At 36.6% G+C, this 15,519-nt stretch overlaps 2 protein-coding genes across 2 annotated transcripts in view; one reads left to right on the forward strand and one right to left on the reverse strand.

The window, feature by feature from the left end:
* The first annotated feature begins 856 nt into the window (after positions 1 to 856).
* LOC144448534 (mitochondrial inner membrane protein OXA1L-like) lies at positions 857 to 10,138 on the forward strand. The gene is made up of 9 exons (XM_078138800.1): positions 857 to 930; positions 2,419 to 2,607; positions 3,094 to 3,292; positions 4,278 to 4,421; positions 5,918 to 6,003; positions 6,939 to 7,103; positions 7,739 to 7,843; positions 8,915 to 9,077; positions 9,493 to 10,138. Exons 1-9 carry the CDS (start codon positions 862 to 864, stop codon positions 9,675 to 9,677), a joined length of 1,305 nt encoding a protein of 434 aa, XP_077994926.1. The 5' UTR covers positions 857 to 861; the 3' UTR covers positions 9,678 to 10,138.
* Positions 10,139 to 11,118: 980 nt separating this feature from the next.
* LOC144448298 (soluble guanylate cyclase 88E-like) overlaps positions 11,119 to 15,519 on the reverse strand; it is a 49,090-nt gene continuing 44,689 nt past the window's right edge. Inside the window, exons 9-10 of the mRNA XM_078138486.1 lie at positions 15,043 to 15,242; positions 11,119 to 14,832 (exon numbers count right to left, since the gene is read on the reverse strand). Coding sequence (XP_077994612.1) covers positions 13,858 to 14,832; positions 15,043 to 15,242 — 1,175 coding nt within the window. The 3' untranslated portion in view covers positions 11,119 to 13,857. The remainder of the gene's footprint in view (positions 14,833 to 15,042; positions 15,243 to 15,519) is intronic.

Raw genomic sequence — 15,519 nt, forward strand, 5'->3', positions numbered from 1 at the left:
CCATTCATTCACCCACCCATCCATCCATCCATCCATTCATTCATTTGTTCGCAACATGATTGGCAATTTTCGAGTCCAAAATTAGTTTTTCGTCAGTTGAATTTGGTTCCTCCGCAAATGAATTTGGTTCCTCTGCAAATTTGCATATAGGCAACAGTATTGGCGAAAATGAACTGGAGGTGTGAACGCGCACGTGCACATGTCTGTGTTTGTTTGGGTGAGCTAGAATTAGGGGGTTAGGGAGGAGTGTGATAGTCGAACTAGAGGGTATTTGCAATCTTATTTCAAATGTGATACGGAGAGAGAGAGAGAGAGAGAGAGAGAGAGAGAGAGAGAGAGAGAGAGAGAGAGAGAGAGAGAGAGAGAGAGAGAGAGAGAGAGAATTGTCATATTGGTGATTCATAAGTGATTTAATCACATGCGTATTTTCATCTAAAATGGGGTCTTCTGAAAATTTAAATGGGTCTGGGGTTGGCAGCATTGACCGCACACCCCTACCAGACCTGGTCAGTGGTACTCCCCAACCCACTTATATGAGCTACTCGAAACAGATTGTAGTGATGTGTGTCACAGGCAACGTTCTGAGCTGGTTCATGATTTCTGCCGTAGAGGGCTACTGCTAGTGACCATTATATTTAGAACATTGCTCGTTGTCACAGAAATTGCATTTCAAAAATATTGTCAAAGCTGTTTAAGTGCCATCGATGTATCGTTTAAATCAAATAGCTATTGCTCATACCAAAAATATTGAAACAATATTTCTATTTCAATATGGTATATTATGATTTCTCTACACCGTGTATAGACGAACCCACGATCTGAAATATACACACTGTTGTCAGTGTGTTTCCATATTCCAAGATGTCTGCCTTCATGGCCTGGCGTGGGGCAAAAATACGATGTATTCTAAAACAATCTCATAGGCAAATGGTGAGTATGTTTCTCAATTTTTTCCACGAGATTTAGCATACAGTGTAAACACATTGACCTTTTCAGACAGGTGAAACCATGAAATCGCGCGGTTGACTTCACCTAGTTCAATCCCGGATGGCATCGAGTCCCGACGAATTACTCCGTATGCAAGCAGTGTTACACCGGTCCTACTAATTACTGGCCGAGACTGCCCGGGAGATACAAGAAGTGCCCGGGAGCAAACTGGAGGCCAAATGGCACTCAAAAGTCGATATTTATGTGCATTGGCCCACTTCGAATATATATTGACCAAAGTTTAGTGGATTCAAGCCCCCGATTGCTGCTTTTCCAGTCTTAAATTTTCTGGCGTGTTACAGACATTGCATGGCTACCGCATATATTACTGCCCGGGACACATCTGGCCTGCCCGGGCCAAATTTAGACGTCTAATCGATATTACACTGCCAGTTTGCACGCCATCGAATCGATTATTACGATGTAACTCTATCTTGAGACCGGAGTCAGATGTATTTTGGTCGCTATGACTTCGTTTTCTGTGAGAGATCCAAGTGCTCTCAACCGTGCAATATTAATAGTACGATGTACCTGTATCTGGGAAAATATATATCGCATGATATGTGCAAGCCTGCATTAACGTGTCTCGTGAGAAGCTGGTGGTTGAAATTAAGCACACAGTGACTGGGGACTCAAACTGTCATTTAATAGTTATTGAAATTAAAACATACAAATTTATGATCCTGAAGTCAAGGTCATATATCTTATTGAGCAGCGAAGTTTGAACAATCATTTTGACAGGTTGCCATGGAGATTGGGAAGGAAGAAAGCAAAACTATTCATTTACAATTTGCTTATTTTCAAGGTGCTAATTCCAGAAGTGCTGGCATCTGCCCATGTTGCCCATTGTTTGATCGAGAGCTCATAGATCTCTGACTGAGAATGGATTCCAACCTCCAGTTATTCAGTTATTTGTGGTTGTGTGTACATGTAGCTGCTGCTTACATTCCGAATTTTTGTTTTCATTACACATCAAGATCACGTGATCATTTAGTGATATAAGTAAATATGTCTTCAACATTGAAACACACTCTGTCATGTTTACATGTATGTTTAATACACACACATGGACAATGAGATCAACCATTTGTCTTCATTTGAAAGTACTATTATAATATTGTAATTCAAAGATTATCAAGGATGGTAGAATATTTTGAAGCATGACAGAAACCTGCCAAGCATGACGGCCTAGGTGTCAAGGACTGGGGGTGGGGGGGGGGGGGGGTGGGGGGTGGGGGGGGGGGTGACACTGGACTTTGTAAATTTTGTGATTATTCTTTACTGTAATTGTTAGTTCTTCCATGGTAATGAATATTAATTAGCTCATGAATATTGATTATCTCATGAATATTAATATTAATATATTAAGTTGGGAGGTCCCTCACCACAATGTATAGTCTGGATGATTAATTGTGAATTTGTTATATTTAGGTTACGAGGAGGTTGTCATGGCAACCAAGACAGCTGATACTTCAAAGCAATGGAGGTAATATTTTTACTAAGTTTACCGGTACCAGAGGCCAATGGCGAGTTTTAGGAGTAAGTGGTATGGTTAGACATAGCAGTGATGGTGCATCATCTCCAGTTATAGGAAGTACAGTCACTGATGTAACAGCCAAGGTAACGTGTGAACTACAGTTATAGTATTGTTATGAGATGTGTTAATTGATTCTATATTGATAATTTATGTCAATTAACATACACTTAATATTTTGAGTTAGTTCCCAGCCAATCTGATTAAAATCCGATGTAGATGTCGGCTAATCGTGCATTGCTATCTTACCATCGTTATTTAGCTTGAATTGACCTTCGTAGTAGATGTTTACGTTTTTAGCCTGATCGCCCTCAGATTGGTTCCCAGCCTAAGTGATATTTGGTGTCATAGTCAGACTGTGTTGATAGTTTGTGTCAACTGGTATCTGAATTTTGGTTTCAATTGACAGACATTGTTGATATTTTGTGTCAACTTACAGGCATTGTCCATATTTTGTAGCAGTTGGCAGACAATGTTGATATTTTGTGTCAACTGAGAGACAATGTTGATATTTTCTGTTGATATGTTGTGTCAATTGACAGACAATGTTAATATTTTCTATCAACTGACAGGTATCACAGATAGATCCAGCAACTGTAACAATGGCAGCATCACCAACAGCAGATGTCACCCAAGTTACACAACAGTTTCAAGAAATTCCATTTTCTGAGTTAGGTCTTGGTAGTTGGACCCCAGTTGGTCTGATGCAAAGTGCATTGGAATTTTTACATATTAATTTACATTTACCTTGGTGGAGTGCCATCATTGTAGGTAAGATTTAGTAATGTAATATTGTATGTACTAGAACAACATGATACACTCATGCCATGTGGCATATTTAGAGTATGTGCATGACGGCTTGTTGTGTTCTCTGTGGATGTACTGCCATTCATGAGCAAAGCAAGTATAGCAGAAAAGACCACAGTCACTAGTGGAAATACCCTAAATAGTCATACTTTCGCCATGGCACTTACACAACCTTGTGTACTGGTACTGTAATATACATGTACATGTATATGTATGTTTATTTAAAATAATTGATTTTGTTAGTACATGCTTTTCATCCACATGATTTTGTGTACATTGAACGATTACATGGTAATTACATATAGGAATGTTATAATAACTTTGGTATTGCACTACAAATGATATACCACTAGTATGTGCATGCACTGATGCAAGTAATCACTTATCTTCCAATTGTAAATATTTGCTACCATGGCCATCTAGAGTTATGTCCTTAACTGATACTATGGAAGCGAAACTATCCATATCTGATTACATAACAATATTCTCTAATCACACTGACATGGTTACCTTTATGTTTTTGTATTCATAGATAATGTCATGTCATTAAATAAAGGATAATTAATAGTTGTTAGATATTGTTCTATGCTGTCTGTTATTAGTGTAAATACAGACGTCCAGTATATAAAGAGAATTGTGGGTAATTTATACATATGTGAGAAATTCAAACTGCAGTAAGGAGCACTGTCTTTGAGCTCTTGTTTTCGTCCCATTTTGCACAAAAAAAGTTTTACATGGCTCTCATATATACTGTTTCTAAATATAGGGATTGCAACTGAGTAGAAATAATTGACATTAATTTAAGTTATTTTTGGTACCATGTACATTCTAAGATGTGCAACCATTGCTTGTTAATAACTGTCAAATTACAGGCTAATATAGTAAGGCTGTTGACGTTTTAAGGGAATATCATGATCAGGCTTTTGATGTTTCCAATTGTTCTTTACAGGGACTGTTGTAGCAAGAATTTTAATATTTCCGATTGTAATAAAAGGACAGAGATATTCAGCCAATCTAAATAATAATATGCCAAGGATGAAGAAACTCACAGATAAACTAACAGTAGCAAAAAGTACTGGTAGTAATATGGACAGTAAGTACAATATGTTAATTTCACTTTTTGTACGTTGTACACGTTTTTTTGGTTTAAAGGGGAACATCACTTTAGGAATTAGAGACATTTTCATAAACTGTGTTTTTGTTCTGGAGAGTCATTTCATGATTTTACATGACCCGTGAGACATCAAGCAAAAATAATTTATTCATGAATCCTCTCAGTGTAAAATATCTCTCATACATATTCATTGTTCAACCATGAATATATTATTCTGTTAACTCCCATCATGCACTGGCCCAGAATCTATAGTTTATGAAAATGTCTTTATTTCCTGGCATGTTATTCCCTTTTCATGTTGTAAAATACCTGTACATACATGTACAGTCAAACCTCGTAACCACGAATAGCTTGGGACTAGTCTAGGAAATTAGTTCGCTATATCCGTATTTTGTTATTAATGTACTGATAACTGGGGTGCTATTCAACATGGCTTACATTGGGCGCTATTCAACATGGCAGAGAAATGGATCGCTTACAACTCAGATTGTTTTTGTTGTGCTCTTCAAAACGTCAGCTTTCTTCTTCAGGGTAGTAGACAGAGTGCTGGGTTTGACATTAAATTTTCAACAGTCTTCACATGACGTAAACTAGACTAACTTTGATCATTTGAACTTTGCAATCACAATAATTTGAATATAGACATCTGTAACTATGTGGTGTTAATCGCCTAATGCCTGTACTCACACTGTTGACAAGTGAAGAGCCATGTTTTTGTTGTCGTTGTAGTTTCATCCTTTTGTAGCACTACGATAAAGTTAAAATGTTCAACGTGTACATGTAGGTGTCCAAAAAAAAACCATTGTTTTCTGATGGAAAATCAGTTCGTTGTAAACAAGGTTTTTCGCTATACCATGGTTCATTCTAAACATTGTGATATACAGCAAACAATGGCATGAGATCGGTACCTTCGACTAGTGTTTGTTGTAACTGGGTTTGTACTAACGAGGTGCAACTACACTTGTTATTCACCAATTATTGTAAAATATATGTAAATGGATTCCTGTATGAAACCATTACATATATATTCACCTTCTGATGTTTTACTGTACCAGTATTTTTTATTAAGCAAATGTCATACATACATGTACATGACATCGTGTTTGTTACCTTCAAGTTCAAATTTAAAATCCAGTGCAAAAAGAAAACAGTTAATTGAATTGCAAATCATATTCATTGCTGTGAGTTCACTGATTACATGGTGAATTTTGCTTTCTTTTTTAAAATACTGTATGTGGCCATCGTTTTAAAATGAACCAATGTTAAAAACCTAATGAATTCCCCATTTTTTATGAAGCCCTGTGTATAGTACTAATTATATGGGTATCAGGTACAGTACATTTACAGATGCATGTATGCACTGCAGCACACAAATACTTTGACACATATGAAAGAAAAAGAGAAAGAAAATGTCATCTACTCGTAAAATTTGAATTTTAGTTTCATGAGATGTTTTTTTTTTCCACCCAATGTAGTTGCCAGGGCCAACCATGATTTGCAAACATTCATGAAAACTAATAAAGTGAACCCTTTGAAAAATTTCCTAGTGCCATTAGCACAGGTAAGTTTCATCTAGTGTGGATTTTATATTACGATGTACATGTACATATTTACAGTCAGTAGAGATAATGATGTTATGTGTCATCCCAATCTGGTGAAAATCTGATGTAAGAAATACAGTTCAATGCATTTATAATGTCTATGAATCATAGATCAGCATATGTTGGAGTGATCACCACACCTCAAGGCATTCACACAAAAAAAGTAAATAAACAACAATATAAAGGTAAATAAAGAAATCAAGGTGTATTTCTACATCAGAATTTGTATCAGATTGGTCTTATTGGCCTGTTGATGGTTAAGAGGTTATCTCATACAACTCCTACCTTTACAGTCTGAGTGTAAACCTGCAAAGCATCAGCTGGGTTTGATAAAAAAAATCAACCTGGTCCGTATGTAATAGGGAACTTGCAAACCCGCCATGTTGAATGTTGCATCATGGGAAATGTGATAATAAATACTAATCAATTAGTATTGTAAACAATGTTGATACATTGTTTGTAACCACAAATGATCAATTCATATTAACCTTGACAATTGTGGGAGGTTGATTTTATCAGTTTCTCCACATTAGGTATTACAATAACCACATATAATCCTAGAGTCCTTTGCGTCTGAGCATGCTCAGTCTGGATTGCAAGCTCCCTATTAAGAAGTTTGATGCTCAGTTTGACCCTGATGAACAATGCAGGTTTTCCCAGGTACTCTGATTTCCTCCTGTTTCTTGTTTGAATAGTGTGTATTGTGCTATCAGTCAGTCCTTTAAAGTCAATGCACTCGCATGAGAGCATTTAGGGATAGCTTTGGTATTAGGGATAAACTGCACTGTGGCCAACATACAACATGTCACCATACTTGTCTATACAGTGATAACAGACATTGAAATAAACACTTAGAGAAGACAAACTAAAAGAATAATGTTTATTTTGTCAACAGGCTCCAATTTTTATCTCGTTTTTCATTGGTCTACGTAAAATGGCAATGCTTCCTGTAGATAGCATGAAGTGCGGTGGTTTATTTTGGTTTACAGATCTGACTGTTGCTGACCCATACTACATACTGCCTGTTACAGCAAGTCTAACAATGATGGCATCTATTGAGGTAAATTATGACTAAAAAATATCAGTATTTTGGTTTTTAGTCCTCTGAAGGAGGGCTATTATGATGAATTCCGTCTGTGTGTGTGTGTGTGTGTGTGTGTGTGTGTGTGTGTGTGTGTGTGTGTGTGTGCGTGTGTAATACATCATTTCACAGACATGCAATATCCAATTTCGTTCAACCCTGGTACAAAGGTGACATCTCTTATGGGACATATGCATGTCACTTTGTTTCACAACATATACATACACATATATATTTGACTTCATGTGGGCCATATCTATAGTTAAAAAATAGTATTTTATATTACACAGAAGTAAAGTACTTGAAGAGAGTGTGTCTTTGATGAAGACTTGTTATCCTTATTTCTCACATCTCCCTTTAGATTTTAAATTACCACTGCCATCAAAGCTGGACCAAAGACTACAACCAGGACCAGTAATATACACCTATCTTGAATTTCAAGTGGTGTATTTTCACATGGGTCATACTATTGCACAAACAAGTGCCATTAAATGAATTGCCAGTGAATAGACACTTTTGTTTTGGTGAATATCATTGTACAGCCAAGAAGTGGAACAAATTTCATTAAATTAATTATGACTAACTGTTTTTATTTTTTAAATGTCTTGGTACAGCTGGGAGGGGAAACTGGAGTACAGAATCCACAAGCAGAGAATATGAAGACTGTATTTAGATTATTACCAATTGGTATTTTCCCATTCATTATGCATATGCCATCAGTAAGTATTGGACATCTGTGTAAGGGTGAGAGTGGTGGAAGTACCACCCAGGTTGCCATGCTTAGCAGGTTTCTGTCATGCTGCAAAGTGGTCTCCTGTCCTTGAGCTGTAGTAATGTATTATTACATGAAGAGAAATGGGTGATCTCAATGTCCATGTGTATGTGTTAAATATAAACATGTCAGAGTTTGTTATAATGTTAAAGACATTCATATTATATGTTGATCATGATGCACATTATTATGCAAATTACTATGTTATTTGTATGAAATTTACCGACCATCCTTGCCTCTATACTAGGGAGAACACTGGTGTGGTAGGGATGCAGAATACTGGGGGTGGGGATTGGGGTCATATAGTATGGGTATAGACATATGAACAGGTCGTCAGTGGCTGAGTGGTTACACCACTTGCCTCTTACCACTGTGGTTGGGGTTCAAACCCATTCAGTGTTTTTGTTAATTTACTATGCTGAAAGTTTGAAGAGTGACGTTCAGTTTGACTCTACCATACAACACAGGTTTTCCCCAGGTACTCTGGTTTCCTCCTGTACTAACACTGAACCAAATGAGCCTATAAATGGGACAAGCTCTCGAGTTATGAACCATGCTTTGACAATTCTTTACAAATTTCATATTTTTCAAAACATACTTTCCAGGTTGATGATATTCAAATTTTACCAAGGCCGTTGACTCTTTTCTTCAGGCAGATTGTAGACATTTGACCTTTAGTTTCTGTTTAAATGTAGACTATTATAACCCAGATTTTTCTCTTTATGTTGTAGCACATGTCGTTGTAATTTGAATCTACACGTGTAACCATTACCCAGCCATGTACCCCAGCTGAGTACCCCCACCCCCACCTCGCCAGGATTTTAAGTATTCGGGATAGAAAGAAAACAAACAATGCAATGCCATACCGGTATAAAGATATGGTATATGCTTGCGGACTAAAAATCCACTTTTCATCGCCACCATAAACATATGTGCTTTTATTATACTCATCCTGTTAAAAAATAAATTAACTCCTCACATATTCATGAATTCTGTTTATTCTGTGTCGATAAATTAGGCAGTATTTACATACTGGTGTGCATCCAATTTCATCACACTTGGACAAGTAGGATTACTTCGAATACCAAAATTTAGAAAATATTTCAATATTCCGGATAAAGTAAGGCAGAACCCGGATGATGTCAAGAAATCTGGAGGCTTGCTGAAAAGTATGACTTCAGGTGAGGAGGATGTGATAATTAGTTTTTAAAATCAATTGCATGTGTAATATGTACATAGTTCTCTCTCTTGCTGCTGTGTGTGTGTGTGTTTGTCTCTGTATGTATGTATGTATGTATGTATGTATGTATGTATGTATGTATGTATGTATGTATGTATGTATGTATGTATGTATGTATCTCTTTTGCACTGTCAGTATCTGTTTATCTCTGCCTCTCTATGTGTCTCTCTCTCTCTCTCTCTCTCTCTCTCTCTCTCTCTCTCTCTCTCTCTCTCTCTCTCTCTCTCTCTCTCTCTCTCTCTCTCTCTCTCTCTCTCTCTCTCTCTCTCAGATGGGTGTCATCCAAGGTCGACAGTGTAGTGCCTTGTATTCTGTTCATGTGTCCTAACAGAATTCTATTTGAATACTTCTTGTAGGTTGGAATAATGCTAAAGCCGCAGCTCAACTAGAAGATCATGGTAACACTAGAGCTAGGAAACACAGAGAAGCTGGGGTTGGTCCAGTGCCTCAAACATTTTACTATGATCCAACTCAAAGCAGTCAAACGATCCAGCCCATGTCAAAAATGTCATCAGCACCTACTAGGAGGAAAGCCAAATAAACAGAAAACCAAATCTGCCCAACTGAAGTTAGGAGGAAATGGGCCTTGACATACAGTGGAATGAAACATCAACTGTAGTGCAGTTTAGTTAAAAAGAACACTGAACTGCATACTTTTGTCATACAGTTAGGCAGCAATTAACATTGAACTGTACTGAAACAAGCTAGTCTAGTGCAGTTAGGCAGAAAAGAACAATGAACTGTGCCAAAACATCTAGTGCAGTTTGGTAGAAATAAACACTGGTCTGACTTGAAAGAACAACTATATCATAGTTTGGCAAAAGTAGGAATAATTGTACCCTACTGAACCATCGAACCTGAACTCATGGACTGAACTGTGCTCAGTAAAAAATAAAAAGTTCATCATATTTCAGGTAGACAGAAATGTAATAAAATATGTAATAAAACATTTAGTGTGCAGTCAGGTGAAAACATAACCTGCCTATGCATATCACACTTACTTAGAGAACTCCAGTCACAATGAGTGAAGTCTTTTTAAAAGACTTTTGCCTCTAAACATTCTTTGCAATCGTGTGATGTTAAACTTTTGGAATTATATTAAATTTTCTTATTTTAAAGTTGTATATTGCCAAATGCATCATGTATTGTTTGTTTGCTTGCAATCATAATTTGATTATTAACCTCAGACAACTTTTAAATGGGACAGTCATACCAGGAAACAAAGGTATTTTCATAAACTTTGGGTTCTGGAGAGTCACTTTATGATTTTAGATCACATAAATTCTACTTGATTGCCATGAAAAACTGTATTGAAACTCATTTTCCATCTTGTGCTATCACTGGACCAGCATTGCCTCACAGGAATTAGCAGACATGCATACTTATTAGATGAACAGTGAATAGTCACAACTTTATCTGTAAGTAATTTGTACTTAAGGGTTATGAATATTCATTGTTTATCTAATGTATATGCGTGACTACTGATTCACATTAGGCAACACTGGACCACTGCTAGAAGGTGACAAAAGTTTCAAGTTGTCCTTTCTTGGCAATTGTGCATAATTTATATGTTGTTAAACTATGATTCTCCAGACCCCACAGTTTATGAGAATGTCTTTATTTCTTACAGATATGTGCCACATTAAGCACAACTATAGTCTCATAGTAATCTCTCTCTCTCTCTCTCTCTCTCTCTCTCTCTCTCTCTCTCTCTCTCTCTCTCTCTCTCTCTCTCTCTCTCTCTCTCTCTCTCTCTCTCTCTCTCTCTCTCTCTCTCTCTCTCTCTCTCTCTCTCTCTCTGTGTAAGAAAATAAAACCCCTAAATACATCAGGTGTTCATGGTAAAGTGTATGTGTGAGTAATATACATGCAAATCATTGAAAACTGAAAAAGTTTCTATGTGCATATTGACAAAATATTCCAATATAATTTTATTTATCACAATACAAAGTACTACAATATACAACGATAAAAGTGATAGTTTACAAAGTTCAAATTATTGATAGGGGTCAAAGGTGACATAGTTAAAATACTCTAGAATAGCCCCTATCACTTGTGTAAATTATCATAATTGACTATATACACATGTTTGATTGGATAACCCATATCCAGGTAAAATTTGATTGGATAACCCATATGCAGTTAAATCTCATTGGACAATGCATCTTCAGTTGAATCTGATTGTATAACACATTCAATTGATTCTGATTTGATAACCCATGTTCAGTCTAATATGAATAGATAGTATATATTCAGTTGAATCTGATAAGGTAACACATAAACAGTGGCATATGATTGGATAATGCATATTCAATCGAATTTGATTGGATAACCCATATTCTGTGAAATCTGATTTTAATAATAACCCATATTCAGTCAAATCTGAACATAACCCATCATCAGTTGTTAAATCTGATTGGATAACCCATATTGACTCGTAATCTGATAGGATAACCCACATTCAGTTGAAATTGCACTAAAGAACAACATCTTTGATTGTAATGCTGGTGGGGTATTTAATAACCAAACAGCAAACAAAACAACAACATATACAATACAATATATTCAATTAAAGTTTCTATTAATAACCTTTACATCCTGGGATAAATTTCAAAAGTGTAAATACAGTGGTTAGCTAATAATGCCTTAGACCTGATCTCAATGGGGGGCATGTCATGTGACCTATAGAAGGTGAAAATCAATGTATATAACCCAATGAAGATTTTAAACTACTCCACACAGGCAATCTGAGTACAATATTGTAGTGAGGTCAGAGTTCATGTGATATACAAACTCTGAAAGTTTCCATGGCACTTGTTTCCATGGCACTTGTTTCCATGGCACTTGTGCTTGCTTAAAGAATAATCTGACTGAGCTGATTTTGTTGTTGTTAAATATTTACCATTTTTTATGTACTACCCTCTGTTTGTGAATAATTGTGCGTTCATATGTAATAATTGTGTATTTAGTTATGTGACAGTTTTTATGTACGCATGTTGAAGCCTATGTAGTAGTCTAGATGCTATCCATGTTATCGAATAATCTCTTTACCACCGTCTAGCTCAATGAGAAATCATGGACCAAAACTTTTTCATGCAAATGAGTGAACATAATGTTGTAAAAAATGTACAAATGTATAAGTAGCATCCTGAGCCGACAAAAGTAACATAGTTAGACATTACTTTACTGCCCTAAAAGACATCATGTGACTAAATCAACATAGAATAGGTATCATGTGACTTAATCAACATAAAATATATATTGAGCCTTGACTGCTACATGTTGTGTACTTTTATCAGTGATCTCCGGCCTATCCCTGAAGAAGGTGTCCTGTGTGGGACTGAACTTTTGGTGAAATTTCAATAAAGAACAGATTTTTCGGAAACTCAAGCTTGTTTATTTCATAGCAATAATATAGTCATCATGTGTCTTAATCAACATAATATACACATCGTGTGACTTACTAAACATAATTTAGACATCATGGGGTTTTATCAACACAATATAGACATCATGTAACTTAATCAACATAATATTGACATCATGTGACTTAATTAACATAATATGATAGACATCATGTGACTTATTCAACATAATATTGACATCATGTGACTTACTGAACATAATATGATAGACATCATGTGACTTAATCAACATAATATAAACATTGTGTGACCTAACATAATATTGACATCATGTGACTTAATCAACATAATGTAGGCACCATGTGACTTATTCAACCAATCAGCTGATATGCATGGCATCAATGATCCTAACTTTGAAATGTCGAGTTCGCAGGCTGTGTGGCGAGAAGGTTTGCCAGGTCAACGATCCATTGTATTGCATATGCACATTTACAGGGATACACGACTCTCAAGGAACACTATTTTAAATCATGTTTGATAACGATAATGAGTACGAAATAGTGACCCTGTAGCAAATGAAATTATGAAAACAAGTGAAATACAAGAAATAAGGCAAACGAAATCTCTATAAGTTGTATATTTACATTATATTTACATGTCTCACTTTTGTGTTAAAAAATAAAATGTATCCCATATTTGACATGTGTAAATAAGCTGACATGAAACCTGAAAAATTGGGGACAGAATCTGAAAATAAATATTTGTGCCTTATGTTAATGAAATATGCATAAAGAGTTCTTTGTTTTGCCACACGTATAATGGTTAACAGAATACACTTTCGTTCGAAGTAAATATTCAAAAAAGGAATTTTCGACATCTATTTATAATGAACCTCAGCAACAATTTCCCTTATTCAATTCTCTCCCAACTGTGTCAAAGGAAAGCTTGTTCCTGGTCCTTTGAAGTAAAACAACGATTCTGTTTAATATCACTTTTAACTCTATTTACTGGTCAAATGTCAGCATGGTAAACCTTCAATGTTCTTTATTTTAACTGAGGATGGGCTTTTTTGAATAAAGTAAGTGCAGGAACTTTAAACAATTCTATCCGAGGTACATATATTAAATGAGCAAAAAAAGTAATTAAACAGTTGTCTGAAAAAATGTGATGAATTTTGTGAATTTGCATGTCAAATTGTCCATGTTGGAGGTCAATGAACGTCCTTGTGTATGTCAAAGGTCATTGAACACCTAAACTGGACAGTGTTTGGCAACGCTGAATACTAGTATATTATCTTAGTGTGGAATGCCGTCTCCTTCCAAATTATTGTTCTTGATCTATATTCTTTGATCATCACTATAGCAATGAACAGGTCGCGCTACGAGGTGTAAGTCTCCTGGTGTCTTCCTCTGACTGAGTCATAATATCAGTTACCGGTTCCTTGTATCCATGGTGATGGTTGTCAATGTTACCGTTTAATTCTCCTCTGTCAACTTTAGATTTCCCTCCAGTTTTGTTTGGCGCCACATCATTCACATTCGTGACAGACGATAGGACAGCTTCTGAGTCTGTTTGTTTGTTGTGCTCTCCGTTTGCTACTACTGACCTCACAACTTCATCATCATCATCGTCATCATTTTTCGACGGACCGGGTTGATGATCTCCACCATACGTTTTGCTCGATGATTGTAATGACTTCATATCGACAAGATGGTTTTTCTGGGTGATATAATCCAAGTCACAAAATGTCTGCCTAACACCTTCATCATCTATCTGACTTGAAGAGTGAGATCGTTGAACACTTCTTCCTCTATGTAACTCACGGTCTCGTTGATTTTGGGCTAGCTCCTCTAGTTCTAACATTGTTGGGCCTTGTTCACTCAAACTTTCTACATCAGAAAAGCTAACTGGTGTGTAGGCAGATCGGAACGAAGCAACAGAACTTCGTCGTCTTTTCGGTGATTTTGTCTCAGCCTCTGTTTTTGGACGTGTGGATGCCATCGTCCATGAGTTCGCCGATGACGACCGTTGTCGAAATTCGTCCGGCGTATCTGCCATAAGACGTGTAAAATCTCTGTTCATTGAGCAAAAATCCTCTATACTTGAAATTGGTAAATGTACGTCTGATCTCCTTTGAACAGCAGACATCGGAAAGTCCTTCTTATATTCTTCATCATCAACTTTCTCTTTTGGGAACTCCTTTACAGTAGGACCCTTTATTTTAATGACTTCATGTTTATCACCCCAGTCAGGTGATACATGTATGTCGATGTTGCCCATAGACTTCCGCCGTTTGCCTTCTAACCAGTACGTGTTCATATTACCCTTTCCCTGCAATGCAGATAATATAGGAAGATATCGTTATGATACAATGTCTGTATGGAGTTGTGTAACATATTGACAATCTCTCTCGCTCTCTCTCTCTCTCTCTCTCTCTCTCTCTCTCTCTCTCTCTCTCTCTCTCTCTCTCTCTCTCTCTCTCTCTCTCTCTCTCTCTCTCTCTCTCTCTCCCTCCCTCCCTGCCAGCCTGCCTGTTATTACCTTGACGTCAAGTGTTCCCCTGCAAACCGTAACGTAGGGTGCCTGCTCTAGGTAATCTTTGGTTGCCTGACTCATGTGAATTTTCATGGTTTCACCACTTGTTTCCATTCGTGATGCTGTGTTGACTGTATCGCCAAACAGACAATAACGAGGCATCTTTAAACCGACGACGCCCGCTACAACCATACCAGAGTGAAGACCTGAAAGTTGTTGATAGAGTGTTGACACTTATTAGACAGAACCAAACTCGCTTTATGACGGTGTGGACATGCACCAACAGTAGATTGACAAATTGAGGTCAAGTGTACAAGTAAGCGTACAATGTGGTGTGTACTTTTCATTAGTTTATCATTTCAAAATTTATCTGCCTCGGGAATAATTCATGAGTGTTGATTTATCCAGGCTGAAATATTTTCATTATTACCTGTCCATTAAACAGTGATTGGAAATGGACATAATCTCTTATTATTATGATTT

This window comes from Glandiceps talaboti, chromosome 17 (assembly GCF_964340395.1).
Source record: "Glandiceps talaboti chromosome 17, keGlaTala1.1, whole genome shotgun sequence".
Taxonomy (NCBI): Eukaryota; Metazoa; Hemichordata; class Enteropneusta; family Spengelidae; genus Glandiceps; species Glandiceps talaboti.